Genomic DNA, 14,319 nt, shown 5'->3' with positions numbered 1-14,319 from the left:
TCATCTTTTTTGATGCAGAGTAGTGTTCCACTGAATATTATCCCATAACTTCTATATCCAGTTGTCTGTCCTTGGGCATATATGTTGCTTCTGTATTTTAGCTATTGTAAATAGTGCAGCTATGGACATAGGGATACATATGCCCTTCCAAATTAGTGTTTTCATACATTTTGGATATAGGCCTAGGAGTGGTATTTCTAGATTACATGGCTTTTCCATATATTTTTAAATTTTAATTTATAAAAAGGCAACACTGACAAAAAACATAGGATAAGAAGGGTACAACTCCACACAATTCCTACCACCAGAACTCCATATCCCATCCCCTCTCCTTATATTATAGCTTTCCTATTCTTTATCCCTCTGGGAGTATGGACCCAGGGTCATTATGGAGTGCAGAAGGTGAAAGGTCTGGCTTCTGTAGTTGCTTCCCCACTGAACATCGGCGTTGGCAAGTCAGTCCATTACTCCCAGCCTGTCTCTTTCTTTCTGTTTTATTTATTTATTTTTTAATATTCCCTTTTGTTGCCCTTATTTTTTATTGTTGTAGTTATTATTGTTGTTGTTATTGATGGCGTTGTTGTTGGATAGGACAGAGAGAAATGGAGAGACAGAGGGGGGAAAGAAAGATAGACACCTGCAGACCTGCTTCACCACCTGTGAAGCAACTCCCCCTGCAGTTGGGGAGCTGGGGGCTCGAACTGGGATCCTTGTGTCGGTCCTTGTGCTTTGTGCCATGTGCGCTTAACCCACTGCACCACCGCCCAACTCCCTAGCCTATCTCTTTCTTTCCCTAATGGGGTGGGGTTCTGGGGAAGTGGGGCTCCAGGACACATTGGTGGGGTCGTCTATCCAGGGAAGTCCAGTTGGCATCATGGTAGCATCTGGAACCTGGTGGCTGAAAAAAGAGTTAACATATAGAGCCAAACAAATTGTTGACTAATCATGAACCTAAAGTCTGGAATAGCTAAGATGAAGAGTGTGTGTGTGTGTGTGTGGGGGGGGTGTCTCTGTTTTGTAGATAGCTAGTAGGCCTATTTTAGTTATATTCCAAAGAGCCCGTGACTATACTAGGTTTTTTGTTTTGTTTTGTTTTGTTTTGTTTTTCCCCCTAAGCCTGAAGTCTGATATGCAGATGGATCCAAGTTATTATCTGGGGAAATGATGTCATGGCTGAAAAAAAGGACCAAAAAGCTGGATCAGGGAAGAGAGTAGCAACCAAATGTGGGAAAGGTGTACAAATATTGTTGACTATAAACCTCATTGATTTGATGTGATCTGGGGCCCATATTCAGCTTAGGAGCTATGTGACCTCTACATCCCTATAGAGCTGAGCTCACATTCTGTGGTCATGAGTAGGAACATTCCAAGCTGCCCCAATTTTAGGACCCATCTTCTCAGGTGGAACATGAATATGTTATCCACCCTCCCAGTAGAGGATGGAACATTGTCTACCATTGTTGATCCAAGTTAAGGGCAAGGTCCTATGGGGGCCCACAAAGGGGTCTATTTTGTTGTTTCTGATAGAGATAACCAGTAACAATGGAGAGTGGGATTTATTCAAGGTCTAGGCCCATCATGTCTGTGAATCACAGGACTCCCCACATAGGGCCTCAGCTGATGGGGTGGCCTGATAGTGACTAAAGGGTCATTATTAAAGTATGTCAGTCTCTTACCCTTATGCAGCTTTTGTAGTCCTTACTTTAATAAGGTTAGCTTTGGAGTGAGTGAGGGAAGTATAATAAGAAGTAGTTGAGGAGGGTATCTAAGTCTAAGTAGACACTATTTCATTATGAACTTTATGGTGTCTTTTTAGGTCTTTCTACTTGCTTGCTGCATATACTGACTCACTGCAGAGTATTGTGCACTTTCGCTTTCAGGTATCTGTTTTGCCCTAATTTATGGATACATGGGAACATATGCTGTATCTCATGGGACCTGGTCTATATATCTAGTTTTCGGGACTTTGTTAGGAAGTGAACCACCTGGAATGGAATTAGAGAATCCTATGAAAGGAAAGATTTCACCCGAGTAATGAGGCTGAAGGCTTGGCATTCTACACCTGAAGTTTCTGGACACAGTCTGAAGTGAAGCATGCTGAGGTGGTACTCGTTGTGTTGATTAGGTTGGGAGCAGCAAATGCAATATCATTTGGTATGAATGGAGAGAAGCATGCAGGAAAGTGAGCCCCACTGGGGCATTACTCTATAAGACACAGCTATATACAAATAATGTCTAAGGACATAAATTATGGTGATGTTGTGTATGATACAGCAGATCCTAACAAAGGGATTTTCAAAGTTAACACAACTGCCAAATAATTTCATTATAGCAATAACTATCTATTGCCTTCTTAAACCCTAAGACAGCAGGAACCTCCCACTTCCTCTATAGAGGTTTTTCTATTTTTATTTATCTACAGACTCTCCAAACTGTTTTTCATAGGGGCTATACCAGTTTGTATTCCCACAAACACCATCACACATCTAGATTTAGATAAGCAACATATAACTACAGAAATGTTTCCAGTGACCTGGTATAAACATCTGGCTTGAAGTTTGTTGTGTGTCTTCCACAGTTTTAAGAAACACTGGATAATGATGAAAAAGTGAATTAATTCTTCTTGTCTTTGTATTGCACTTCTCTTATAGCAATTAAGCTGGCAGTACCAAGGTTGTATGTTAGTTGTATTCAGTTGTAGATATAAATAGGACCAGTAGGAGATGATGTGGTACCTTAATTTGTTTTTGTTTTATTTATTTATCTATTTATTTATTTATTTATTTTGCCTCCAGGGTTATCACTAGGGCTTGGTGCCTACACTATGAATTCATTGCTCCTGGGGCCTTTTTTTTTTTTTTTTATTGGCTAGTACAGAGAGAAATTGAGAAGGGAGGGGAAGAAGAGAGAGAGAGAGAGAGAGAGAGAGAGAAAGAGAGAAAGACACCTGCAGACCTGCTGCACCGCTTATGAAGCAACCCCCCTGCAGGTGGGGAGCCAAAGGCTTGAGCCAGGATCCTTGCATGGGTCCTTGAGCTTCATACTATGTGTGCTTAACCTGGTGCACCACAGCTCAGCTGTACCTTAATCTGTTTCTTAAACTAAGCAGAAAATATAGCTTTCTAAATTATTGTGTTTTAAATCTTTACTTCTTTATTAATTTACAAGTGAGAGAGAAGGAACCATAGCATCGCCATGACAAATGCAGTACTGGAGATTGAACTTTGGATTGTACGCATGCAAGTTCTGCACTTTCTCTTCTAAGCCACCTTCCCAGTCACTCTAAATATAATTATATAGATTAGCAGAATGAGACCTTACTTTAAGAAATACCTCTTGAATGGACCTACCCTATGACCCAGCAACTCCTCTCCCGGGGATATATCCTAAGGAACCCAACACACGTATTGAAAAAGATCTATGTATACCTATGTTCATAGCAGCATGAATTTGTAGTAGTCAAAACCTGGAAGCAGATGAATGGCTAAGAAAGCTGTGATGTATATACACAAAATGGAATACTACTCAGATATTAACAATGATTTCACCTTCTTTACCTTGTCTTGAATGGAGCTTGAAGGAATTCTGTTAAGTGAGATAAGCCAGGAAGAGAAAGATAAATATTACATGACCTGGGGGCCAGGCACACCTGGTTAAATGCACATAGTATAAAGCAATGATCCCGGTTTGAGCCCCTGGTTCAACACCTGCAGCGGGTGTTGCTTCACAAGCGATGAAGCAGGTCTGCAGTGCCCATCTTTTTTTCTCCCTATCTACCTTCTTCTCTCAGTTTCTTTCTATCCTATCCAAAAATAATAATAAAAAAATGGCCCCAGGAGCAGTGAATTCATAGTGTAGGCACTGAGCCCCAGCAATAACCCTGGAGGCAAAAAAAAACAAAAAACAAAAAAAAATGACATGATCCTCTTCATGGATAGAAGTTGAGATATAAGAACAAAAAGGAGAAGCACAAAGTAGAACTTGGACTGGATTTGGTGTACTGGACCAAAACGAAGGACTTGGGGGAAGGGGCTCTCAGGTCCTGGTGCATGGTGGTGGAAGAGGATTTAGGCTGGGGTGAATGTTTTACAGAAAATTGAGAAATTTAATACATATATCAGCAATTGTATTTACTGTAAATCATTAACCCCCCAATAAAAAATATATTTCTTGTCCTTCCTGAGATACTTGGATTTTTAATACCAGATCCTTATCTTGTGGCCCTTCCTAGAGATAGCAGATAGCTATTTGGTACTGAGTTTATAAGAGCAATGCATGTGTTTCAAAAATATCAAATTGACTCTCAGTTTTAAATACCTTTCATTTCCACCTTTTCTCTCCTTTCTCTGATCCAGTCCTTCTACTGTTACCCTTGTATGCACCTGGGTTTGCTATATTTTTCCCCTTCTTGTACTTAGAGTTTAAAGCTATGTTTAACATTCTCTAGTGAAAATCTGATAATCAGCAGGATTACTCTGAGTTTCATAGTTTATAGGCTGAACAAATGGCTTTAACACGTGTTGTTTGCTATATGTCATGAGCCCCAGAGTTAGAACTAAAATGTTTTCATGTTATGAGTGGAGAACTGATCTCTTTGTTCCCCCAAGAGAACATAGCTCTTATGTGTCCCTGGTCTAATGGAGATACAATTTAATTTGTCACATTCAACAGATATGGAATCCAATGCACAATCCTTAATAGATAGTTTTGCATCTCAGCTATTGTATTATACATCCCCTTTGTGTCCAGTGTGATTGGATGTGGAACACAGATGCTAGTATGAGTCTATTCTCAAAGGATCTGAGCTAGACACAGTTCTGTTTATGTTTTGGGTTGGTATCTTCACAGTAAAACCCCACTGAGACAGAAAATTCTGTCTCAGAGAGAGGACATTTTTAGAAGGCTAGGGTTTTAATGTGCCAGTAGAGTTTTTATAATTTTGTGATCCTTAGTATGTTCTGATCCTAGCTGGTCATTTATTTCAGTAAGAGTTACATACTTCATATAGACCAGAGGCACATGAGTCTTCCTTTCATGTGATATCTCTATGAAAAAGTAGAATTGATGGATTGCCTGATATAGTTGACTGTAGTGAGAAAAGTTATAGAGTCTGGTAGGAGTTAAATTGTAATAGGTACATAGAAGACTTATCAAGGGCTGTCAGATAGCTCATCTGGATAATGTGCCTACTCTGCCATGTGTGCTGCCTGAGTCCAAGTGCAGTCCCTTATCGATTGAAGGAAACTTCAGTGCTGTGGTTTCTTTTCTTCTCTATTGCTGTTCCTATCTTTCCAAAAACAGTTATCCCAGAGCAATGAAGTCCCAATGACAATAGGATCCCAGATTAATTAAACCCAATCAAATGAAAATCAATATAAAACAGAAAGCTCTCCTAGTAAATGAATGTGCCCACAAACCACTATGTGGCTCAGCTATATCTACAAACCTATGAGGAGATTTTAGAATGTGAGCAGTGAGTACTAAATTAAGCAGTAACTATGGTATATTCTCAATTAGTTAGCATCCAACAAAGAATTACTTCAGGTATTTATAGCAGAAGGAATTTAATTCAAGAAATGATTATCCCAGAGACTAACATGAGAAACCAGTTGACCAGAGGTGAGCAACAACTGGATACAGCATACAAAGCAGAGGACAGAGGGAAGAGCCATTGTAGTTGGAGCCTAGTGACCAAGAGGGTGAGAAAGCTAAATTCTGATCTTCTCTAGGACAAAGTAAGTAGGTCCTGCCACAAGATGAAAAACATGAACTAGCATTAAAGTCATAAATACCAAAATAAATTCTGTGAAATAGCTCTGGAAGACAAGAGGGAGTCAGGAGCATATTCTCTCTTCTCTCCTCTCCTCTCCTCTTCTCTTCTCTTCTCTTCTCTTCTCTTCTCTTCTCTTCTCTTCTCTTCTCTTCTCTCTCTCTTTTTCTCTTTCTCTATCTTTCTCTCTCTCCTTCTCTCCCCTCTCTCCCTCTCTCCCCTCTCTCTTTCTCTCACCTCTCTCTTTCTCTCTCTTCTCTCTCTTTCTCATACACATACAGGCAACTTCCATTTGCCTTCTTTAAAAACTATTTCATTGATAAGAATTAAACTGAAAAAAATTGGGGGGGGGGTCAGGCAGTATAGCACAGCAGGCTAAGTGCACATGGCGCAAAGTGCAAGGAACAGTGTATAAGGATCCCGGTTTGAGCCCCGGCTCCCCACCTGCATGGGCAGGGGGTCACTTCACGTGGTGAAGCAGGTCTTCAGGTGTCTTATCTTTCTCTCCCCCTCTCTGTCTTCCCCTCCTCTCTCAATTTCTCTCTGTCCTATCCAGCAACAACGACATTAATAACCACAACAATGCTAAAACAACCAGGGCAACAAAAGGGGAAAAAATAGCCTCCAGGAGCAGTGGATTCGCACAGAGCCCCAGCAATAACCTTGGGGGCAAAAAAAAAAAGTTGTTCAGTACTCTGTAAGTCTACTTTTCTTTTTCTTTTCTTTTTTTTATTTTATTAGTGATTTAGTCTTGACTTACAAACTTATAAGATAATAGTGGGTGTAATTCTGCATCATTCCCACCACCAGAGTTCTGTGTCCCCAATCCCTCCATTGGAAGCTCCAGCAGTTTTCCCAAGGTTGCAGACATGGGTTAACTATTATTTCTACAATTGTCTGTCTATATTTGTATATACTTGCTCAGTTTTTCCCCATGACCTCATCTTCTTTTCCTTTCCAAGTCACACCTACACTTATTACTACTTCCAAATGTTCCTCCCTTTTTTCCTCCTCTCTCCTGTCCAAATGGAGTAGGAGTTAAGGGCCTCTGGTCATCTTCCTCCTTTCTCCTGCTGGGAGTATGGACTAAAATTCTTTTTAGGGTACAGAAGGCAAGAGATCTGGCTTCTGTAATTGCTTCTCCACTAAATATGAGTGTTGGCAGGTAATAGATCTGTATTCCCTTAGGGTTTTACTTCATTCATATGATTTTTTTTTTCCTACTTAGATACGTGGATGATGTGATCAGCCGCATTGACAGGATGTTTCCTGAAATGTCCATCCACTTATCCAGACCCAATGGGACATCAGCTATGCTTCTGGTAGGTTAAACCTGACTATTTATAATGATATGGTAGAAAATAGATCTCATAATTAAATCTCTGACTTTGTGTTTTATAATCTATAGAATAGAGCTTAAAATCCTATTTTGATGATAAAAAGTGTATTTCTCTTTACTGGCATTATATAAGTTAAAATTTCTGCATGGGCCTGGGCAGTGGTACACCTGATAGAATACACATTACCATGTGCAAGGAATGACGTTCAAGCCCCTAGATCCCATATCGGGATTGGAGTGAGGAGGGGAAGCCCTAGTTGGAGCAGTGCTGTAAGTGTCTCTTATTCTCTCTCCCTCTATCCCCACCTTCCCTCTCAATTTCTTTCTGAGTCTGTCAAAAAAAGGGTGGGGGACTGGGCGTTAGCACATCGGATTAAGCACACATGGCACAAAGTGCGAGGACCAGCATTAGGATCCCAGTTCGAGCCTCTGGCTCCCCATTTGCAGGGGAGTCACTTCACAAGCAGTAAAGCAGGTCTGCAGGTGTCTTTCTCTCCTCCTCCCTGTCTTCCCCTCCTCTCTTGATTTCTCTCTGTCCTATCCAACAACAACAGCAGTGACGACAGTAACATAAACATACAACAACAAGGGCAACAAAATGGGGAGGAGAAAAAGAGGGCTGGGGAATGGCCACTAGGAGCAGTAAATTTGTCACTCAGGCACTGAGTTCCAGTCTCAACCCTGGTGGCAATTAAAAAGAAAAAAAATCTACACACTGGAACCTTGCTTTGAATGAAACTGCAGAGCATATCCAAGAGATAACCAAAAAGGAAAGATACTATCAGAATGGTTCACCTGTTAGTCAGTTCTTGGTGTTTTGGTGAGCCTATTTTATATTGTCCCAAAGATAATAGTTCCAAGTACTGGATCCTGTTACTGAAAATGCCCTTTTAAAACAGAACCAGGTTCTGTGGAAAATTATTCCTAAAATCCATTAATGTATTTGAAGACCTCATCTGAGAATGTTCTGGGACCTTTTTACAGGTCATTTCTGATTTTGTTGTTTTCTGATTTTGGTTTGCACAGCACAAGTTGGCCTCATAGTCTCACCATTGATGTTTATATTGCATTAACTTTTCAAAGACAGGTTTGTATGGGAAATATATTGGACTAGAAATGCTACATTATATAAGCAATTAGGAAGGCATAGAATTCATAGTTTTCCTGATGCTGTAATAATAGGCACCTAAAGATGTCGCCTCTGAACATAGATTTTGAGGCATTATCACATTTTACAGAGAACAGAGTTAATTGAATAAGAGTAATGGTTTTTGATGGAGATCAGAGAGATGAGCTTCAGAACAGTATTTTTCCCATTGGCTGCTGCTTTGGGCCTCATGTGAACTCCCTCTGTGTTAGCATTATGCTTTTGTAGAATCTTATATATAGCCAGTCACGCAGGATGAGTCACTTTTACTCAAGCCATTCACCTGAGACTCATAGTGTGTACATCAGTGTGCTTTTCTTTAAAAAGGAAGCAATGTGAAGACCTGAGACATGATGGCTAGTGGATGAAATAACTGCTTTCTGTGTCTGGGAATCCTGTATTCTATGTGTAGCAGTACACGAGAGCTCCATTGAAAGCACCAAGTGAACTCCATGGGTAGTGAAGTAGTGGCTTAGTGTCTCCCTTTCTCCCTTCCTCTCTATTCCTATTCACCACTTGCAAGTATATAATTTAAAGGGGGGGGGGATGGAAAGATTATGCAAAGATACCATGCATGCACACAAGCCCCTGGGTTCATTCCCCAGCACCACAAGTTTTTGTTTGTTTGTTTGTTTGTTTAAAGGAAACAATATGGGCTTGTTAAACGTGTGCAGCTTCATTTGTGAGGGGGAAAAATAGTTTTCATCTGGGTAACATGTTACTTTCCTTTAAAATATTTCAGTTTAAAAGTGTGGTGAATGAAATGATACAGTTTCCTTTACTAGAAGAGAAAACAATTTGTATTTGTCTACTAAACTTGAAATATTTTCAGCCTCCGTTAAACATACCAATTGTGTAAATCTTAAGATCCTCCAGACCCAGCAGCTAAGGCATAAATCGTGCTTTCAGCATACTTGATAGAGACCAAAGAGTTAATGAAGATAAAAATGAAAGCGTCCTCGGTGAAATAGGTTTGTTCAAGTTATTTCTGGGTCATTGAGCTTCCATTTCATGATGAAGGCAGGAATTTGGCATTGAAGGGAATGAGCAGAGAGAACAGGATTATAAGTAAACAGGTCTAAGATATTGAAGTTACTTCCACCTGAGAAAGCTGGCTTTGATTTCACAATGACCTGTCAGCTTCATCTGCTTTCTTTTGGAGCTTCTGTTTTAATAGACTGATGAGACCGCTTAAGGGCTCAATTCACGGGAAGAATTCCACGTTATATAAACTACTTTTACTCCCGTGAGTGGCTAATTCAAATCATTATGCTTCTAGCTAGTTCAGTTGCTACCTTTCTCTGGTGACATGGGAATCCACATAAGGTGGTACTTATTTATAGGTATAACAGTGGGTAATCGGATTCAGAATCAGATTGCCAGGTGGGTGATCATAGCATGGATATGTTAACAAACTCTTAACTGCTTTATCTGGCTTTTACTTCTGTGAGACTGGGAATCTGTAGGCTGTTTGTTGCCACTGTACCCATCATCCCAAGGGCTGAAGGAAATTTTCATCTGGGACCAGGGCAGCATCAGCAGCTGACCTGCCTCCTTCCCTGTGACGTTGATAGGAAAGATTTGGAATCTGTGCTGTAGACAGTTGGGTATCTCTGCAGGAGGTAAAATTGAGAGTGTCTTTTTTCTGGAGACTAATCTGGAATGAATTTTATTATGGAATACTTACTTTTGTGTGTGGTGAAATACAGTGGTTCAGTTTCATTCTTCAGCACATTTCAAACCATTTTTCCCAACACCGCTTGTTGAAGAGACTCTCCTTACTCTATTTAATAGTTTGGGCACCCTTGTCAAAAATTAGATGTCCACAGGTGTGGGGGCTTATTTCTGGGCTTTCAATTCTATTCTACTGGTCAGTGGCTCTATTTTTGTTCCAGTACAGGCAGTTTTGATTATATAGCAATTAGGCAAGAGAAAGAAATTAAAGGGATAAAGATTGGAAAAGAAGAAGTTAAACTGTCACTATTTGCAGATAATATGATAGTATTCATATTAAAAACCTAAAGAAGCTCCTAGAAATTATCAAGCAATATAATGATTCTCTTTATGGTCTCTGTGACACCTAGTTACTGGACTATAATTTGAGATTAGCTGCCTTAAAGATCTGTTTTTTTTGGAGGGGAGGTTAGGGGGGATAAGTATCTCTTAGAATTAGGCTTGGTAAAATAATTTTCAGTGTTAGAACTGAAGTAAAACGATAAGAACAACTTTTCTCAAATCTTAAAATTGGTATTAAAAATAAAACCCACCCAGTTTAATAAAGAGTTCTAATATTCCATGTTGTAACAACAATGTGAAGATAGGGGTGATCTTAAAGTGACTGGTATAGCACCACAGGACTGCAGTATTGAATAGCCCTCAAAACTTCTTGATGGACAACCAAATCATCAGAATATTTGTATGGGGGGAGGATGGCTTGGGAATAAAACAGTTCTACTTACTTTAGAATTCCCAGTAGGTAGGGTGCAAATTAGTGCAACTGTTTAGGAAAAGCATCTTCTAGTAACTTGAACATTTGCATGCCCATAAATCAGGGTTTCTCAACAGTGACACTATCATTTTGAGCTGGATAGTTCTTTGATGTAGGGAGCTTTCCTCTCCCTCCTACACACTTATCTGGCCTACCTACTGGATGCCAATGCCTCATCTCCTCAAATTGTGACCATTAAAAATGTTTCTGGGTGTGACCAAACATTCCTTAGGAGGTGAAAAAATCACTTTCTATTTAGCACCACTGTCCTAAACCAGGTATTCTATTCCTTAGAACAGCTCCAAGAACAACTTTAATCCATGAGTAACAAGAAACATGGACAAAAATGCTCAGAACAAACTGTACATAGTATAAAACCAGAAAAACCAAACACATATGAAATGACCACTCATAGAAAGATAAATAGCTGAATCTGGATATATACATATAATGGAATATTTTGTATCAGCAAAATGAATTAGCTAGTTAAACCAACAATGTGAAAGAGATTTCATTTTTAATGTTGTATAAAAAATTAAGTCCCTGAAAACAGGGCAGAGTCTCTTAAAGGTACCCAAATGCAGATTGTATATAATACTCTAGCTCTTGGGTTGGAGAGGAAAGGAGAGCCTCACAAATGTTCAGTATGTTTTTGGTATACAAATATGAGAGGGCCGCAGCTGGATCAGCAATGCCAGTGTGCCATGGATCAAGGATTCTAACCAGTTTAATTTTGTATATCTGAAATGAAAATTTATTTTAAATGCCCCAGTCATATCCCTAGTCTGTGCAGTTAAGAGTCTGGTCCCTGACTGCCTGCCTTCTCTCCTTCCTCTTTTCTCTTCATCCTCTTTCCTGCAGTTATCAGCCTCCTGAATTTTACTGGGATACACCAGCTCTCCCCAACTAGCATCTGTGTTTTCTCTCTTGGAATCAAGTCCTATGGCTTCATTTCTTACAGACTTCGATCCTAGGAAGTTTCCTTGACCCCTGCTCCCTTCCCACAGCACCCTTTGTCAGTCTCCAGTCTCTGTCTTCATCTGCTATAATATCAGGTAACAACTGGCTGGTCTCTTGAACCCAATGCATTCCACTCTGCAGTGCAGGCTCTGATCAGCACCCAGGGATATGCCTTTCTAGTCTGGTGCTGAGAGTAATCACTGAGAAAACAAATGACTGCTTTAACAAACTAGGTCATAAAAGAGTCTGACACCAGAACTGGGACTCACAAAAAGGGCCTGTCTTCATTGCAATGCCAAGGGCGCAGTGGATTCAACAACATGTTTCTCAAAATGTGTTCCATCAGACCATCTGAGACTCAGAGGGGGAGCCTGTGAACTGTGGCTCAGAGGCTCTCTCACAGAGCCACTGAATCAGAATAGACAATATATGTTGTCTGCTAGGAATATGCAGTTTCTACAAACTACATTGGTGATTCATAGGTCTATAAAAGTTTGAGAACTACTGAACCCAGTGGAAAAATCAAAGTCCAAAATGGCTAAGCATTTTAGTAGTTGTTCAACGACTTTCTTACCTCAAAGATCTTAGGATAGTATAAAATGAGATGATGTATTTAAATGATTTTAAAAAAGAAGATGCACCATTCAAAAGCAAGGGATGAATATTGTTTAAAGAAGCTGAGGATTAATTAAATGTATATTTAGAAAGACTGCTAAATGAGTTCTACTGTAAATCTGATTATGAAAAAGGTTAGTTTATAAAATACCAAGGTATATTTCACATATCATGATTGAAGTTTCATCTTTTCTTCCTTTCTTACATTTTTATAACTAGCAGATCAGTCAAAATTGTAGATTAATATTTTAAATGCCAAAAGAAGCCAGATGCTTGTTCTAGTCTCTGACTCAGTTAAGCTCTTACAATATTTTGACTGATTGAAGAAAATTAATAATGGGATGTTAGGTGGTAGATTAACTGAAACTAAATATCAACAGAGCTAGATTTATTTTTGGATGGCTGAGCTCATCTTTTCAAAGAACAGAAACAGGATTTATTGTATCATGAGTTAGTAGCTTACACAACACTAAAACTGCTCCCGAACAGAGCAGAGAGAGACAGTCACAAGTAATCTATTTAAAGGTTATGTAAGAGGCCCAAAGTTTAAATTTCACATTAACTAGGACCTGGAGTATACAGGCTACTGTCATTTATCTAAGCACCAAAAGAGAGTCTCAGAATCAAACTAATACAGGCACCAGATTCCTTCTCCCCCAGTAGCAACACCTGCTGCAGCCCATGAAACCATCCCAATACACATGCAATAGAACCTTGTTTCTGTTTGTCACATGTTCACCCAGTAAATATTTACTGAGCATTTATCTTCCCTTTCTCTCCATTTGCTATGCTCATGTTATCTGTGAAGAGAACACACACACACACACAAACACACACACACACGCGTGCTTCTTGGTCAAACACAGAGACCAGGCCAGATAGTGAAAGGTTACCAGCCCTAAAGTTTCTTTTTTTATATATATACTTTTAAAAAAATTATTTATTTATTCTCTTTTGTTGCCCTTGTTGTTTGTTTATTGTTGTCGTTATTATTGATGTCGTTGTTGGCTAGGACAGAAAGAAATGGAGAGAGGAGGGGAAGACAAAGAGGGGGAGAGAAAGATAGACACCTGCAGACCTACTTCACCTCTTGTGAAATGACTCCCCTGCAGGTGGGAGCCGGGATCCTTATGCCAGTCCTTGTGCTTTGCACCACGTGCTCTTAACCCGCTGCACTACCGCCTTTAGGACTCCCAGCCCTAAAGTCTCTAATGGGGTTTGAAATCCTAATGCTTTCATGTCAATGAGAGGAGTTTGGCTCAGCTGTAGGAAGGCTAAAGAATGTCAGTTTTATAGTGTCTTCCTTTTAACATTCTATATAGTAAGAAAACCTGATGATAGACTGGGGCTCCCAATTACTAATCTTTGTTATTAAGGCACCCCATGGCTTCTTGGCAATTAGTTGTAACTGCCTGAAGGAAGAACCAAAATGCAGCCATTGAACTATGGTTTAACTTATGCTGCTTTTCCAGGTAAGAGCATGAAAAACCCAGAAACCCCTCTAGCCTTACACACCCGAAAAAAAAGGGGGGATCTATGACAACAGTAAAAACAATGGAACATGTTAATCAAAGAACTCAGGTCACTTTCTTAGAGCCATTACTGAACTCTTTTTGCCCAGTGTGGGTATCACACTTACATTTCATGCACAGGGACCTAGCTACACTGTTCCCAATACTTCTTTCTTCTACTTCCAGACAAGCCTGCACTGCCTCCAGAACATGCACTGAGGTTTAGAAATCTATTTGGGGAGTATGCATGCCTCGGTGACTTAAAAAGAAAAATGGGAAACAACAAAAACACACATTAATAAAAGAAAGGGTGTGTAGAGTCACAGAACCCAGTAGTGAAAATTATCAGAATACATCTCAAAAACAATGCATACAATATACTATCTTTTATAATTTTTATAAATTTTATAATTTAAAATTTTTATAAAGTTAAAAACTCAACAAAGTGATCAGTTAATGAGAGATACAAGTCCATTTTGTAAACAGCAT

The 14,319-nt window shown here is 39.6% G+C and overlaps 1 protein-coding gene across 1 annotated transcript in view; it reads left to right on the top strand.

Moving 5' to 3' along the window:
- The window catches only part of MED27 (mediator complex subunit 27), a 266,902-nt gene that overhangs the window by 173,916 nt on the left and 78,667 nt on the right, over positions 1–14,319 (top strand). Inside the window, exon 4 of the mRNA XM_007530321.3 lies at positions 6,999–7,092. Within this exon, the coding sequence (XP_007530383.1) occupies positions 6,999–7,092 (94 nt within the window). The remainder of the gene's footprint in view (positions 1–6,998; positions 7,093–14,319) is intronic.

Source organism: Erinaceus europaeus, chromosome 10 (assembly GCF_950295315.1).
Source record: "Erinaceus europaeus chromosome 10, mEriEur2.1, whole genome shotgun sequence".
Taxonomy (NCBI): domain Eukaryota; kingdom Metazoa; phylum Chordata; class Mammalia; order Eulipotyphla; family Erinaceidae; genus Erinaceus; species Erinaceus europaeus.
Note: the sequence above shows the minus strand (reverse complement) of the source record. Positions and strands in the feature narration are given on the sequence as shown.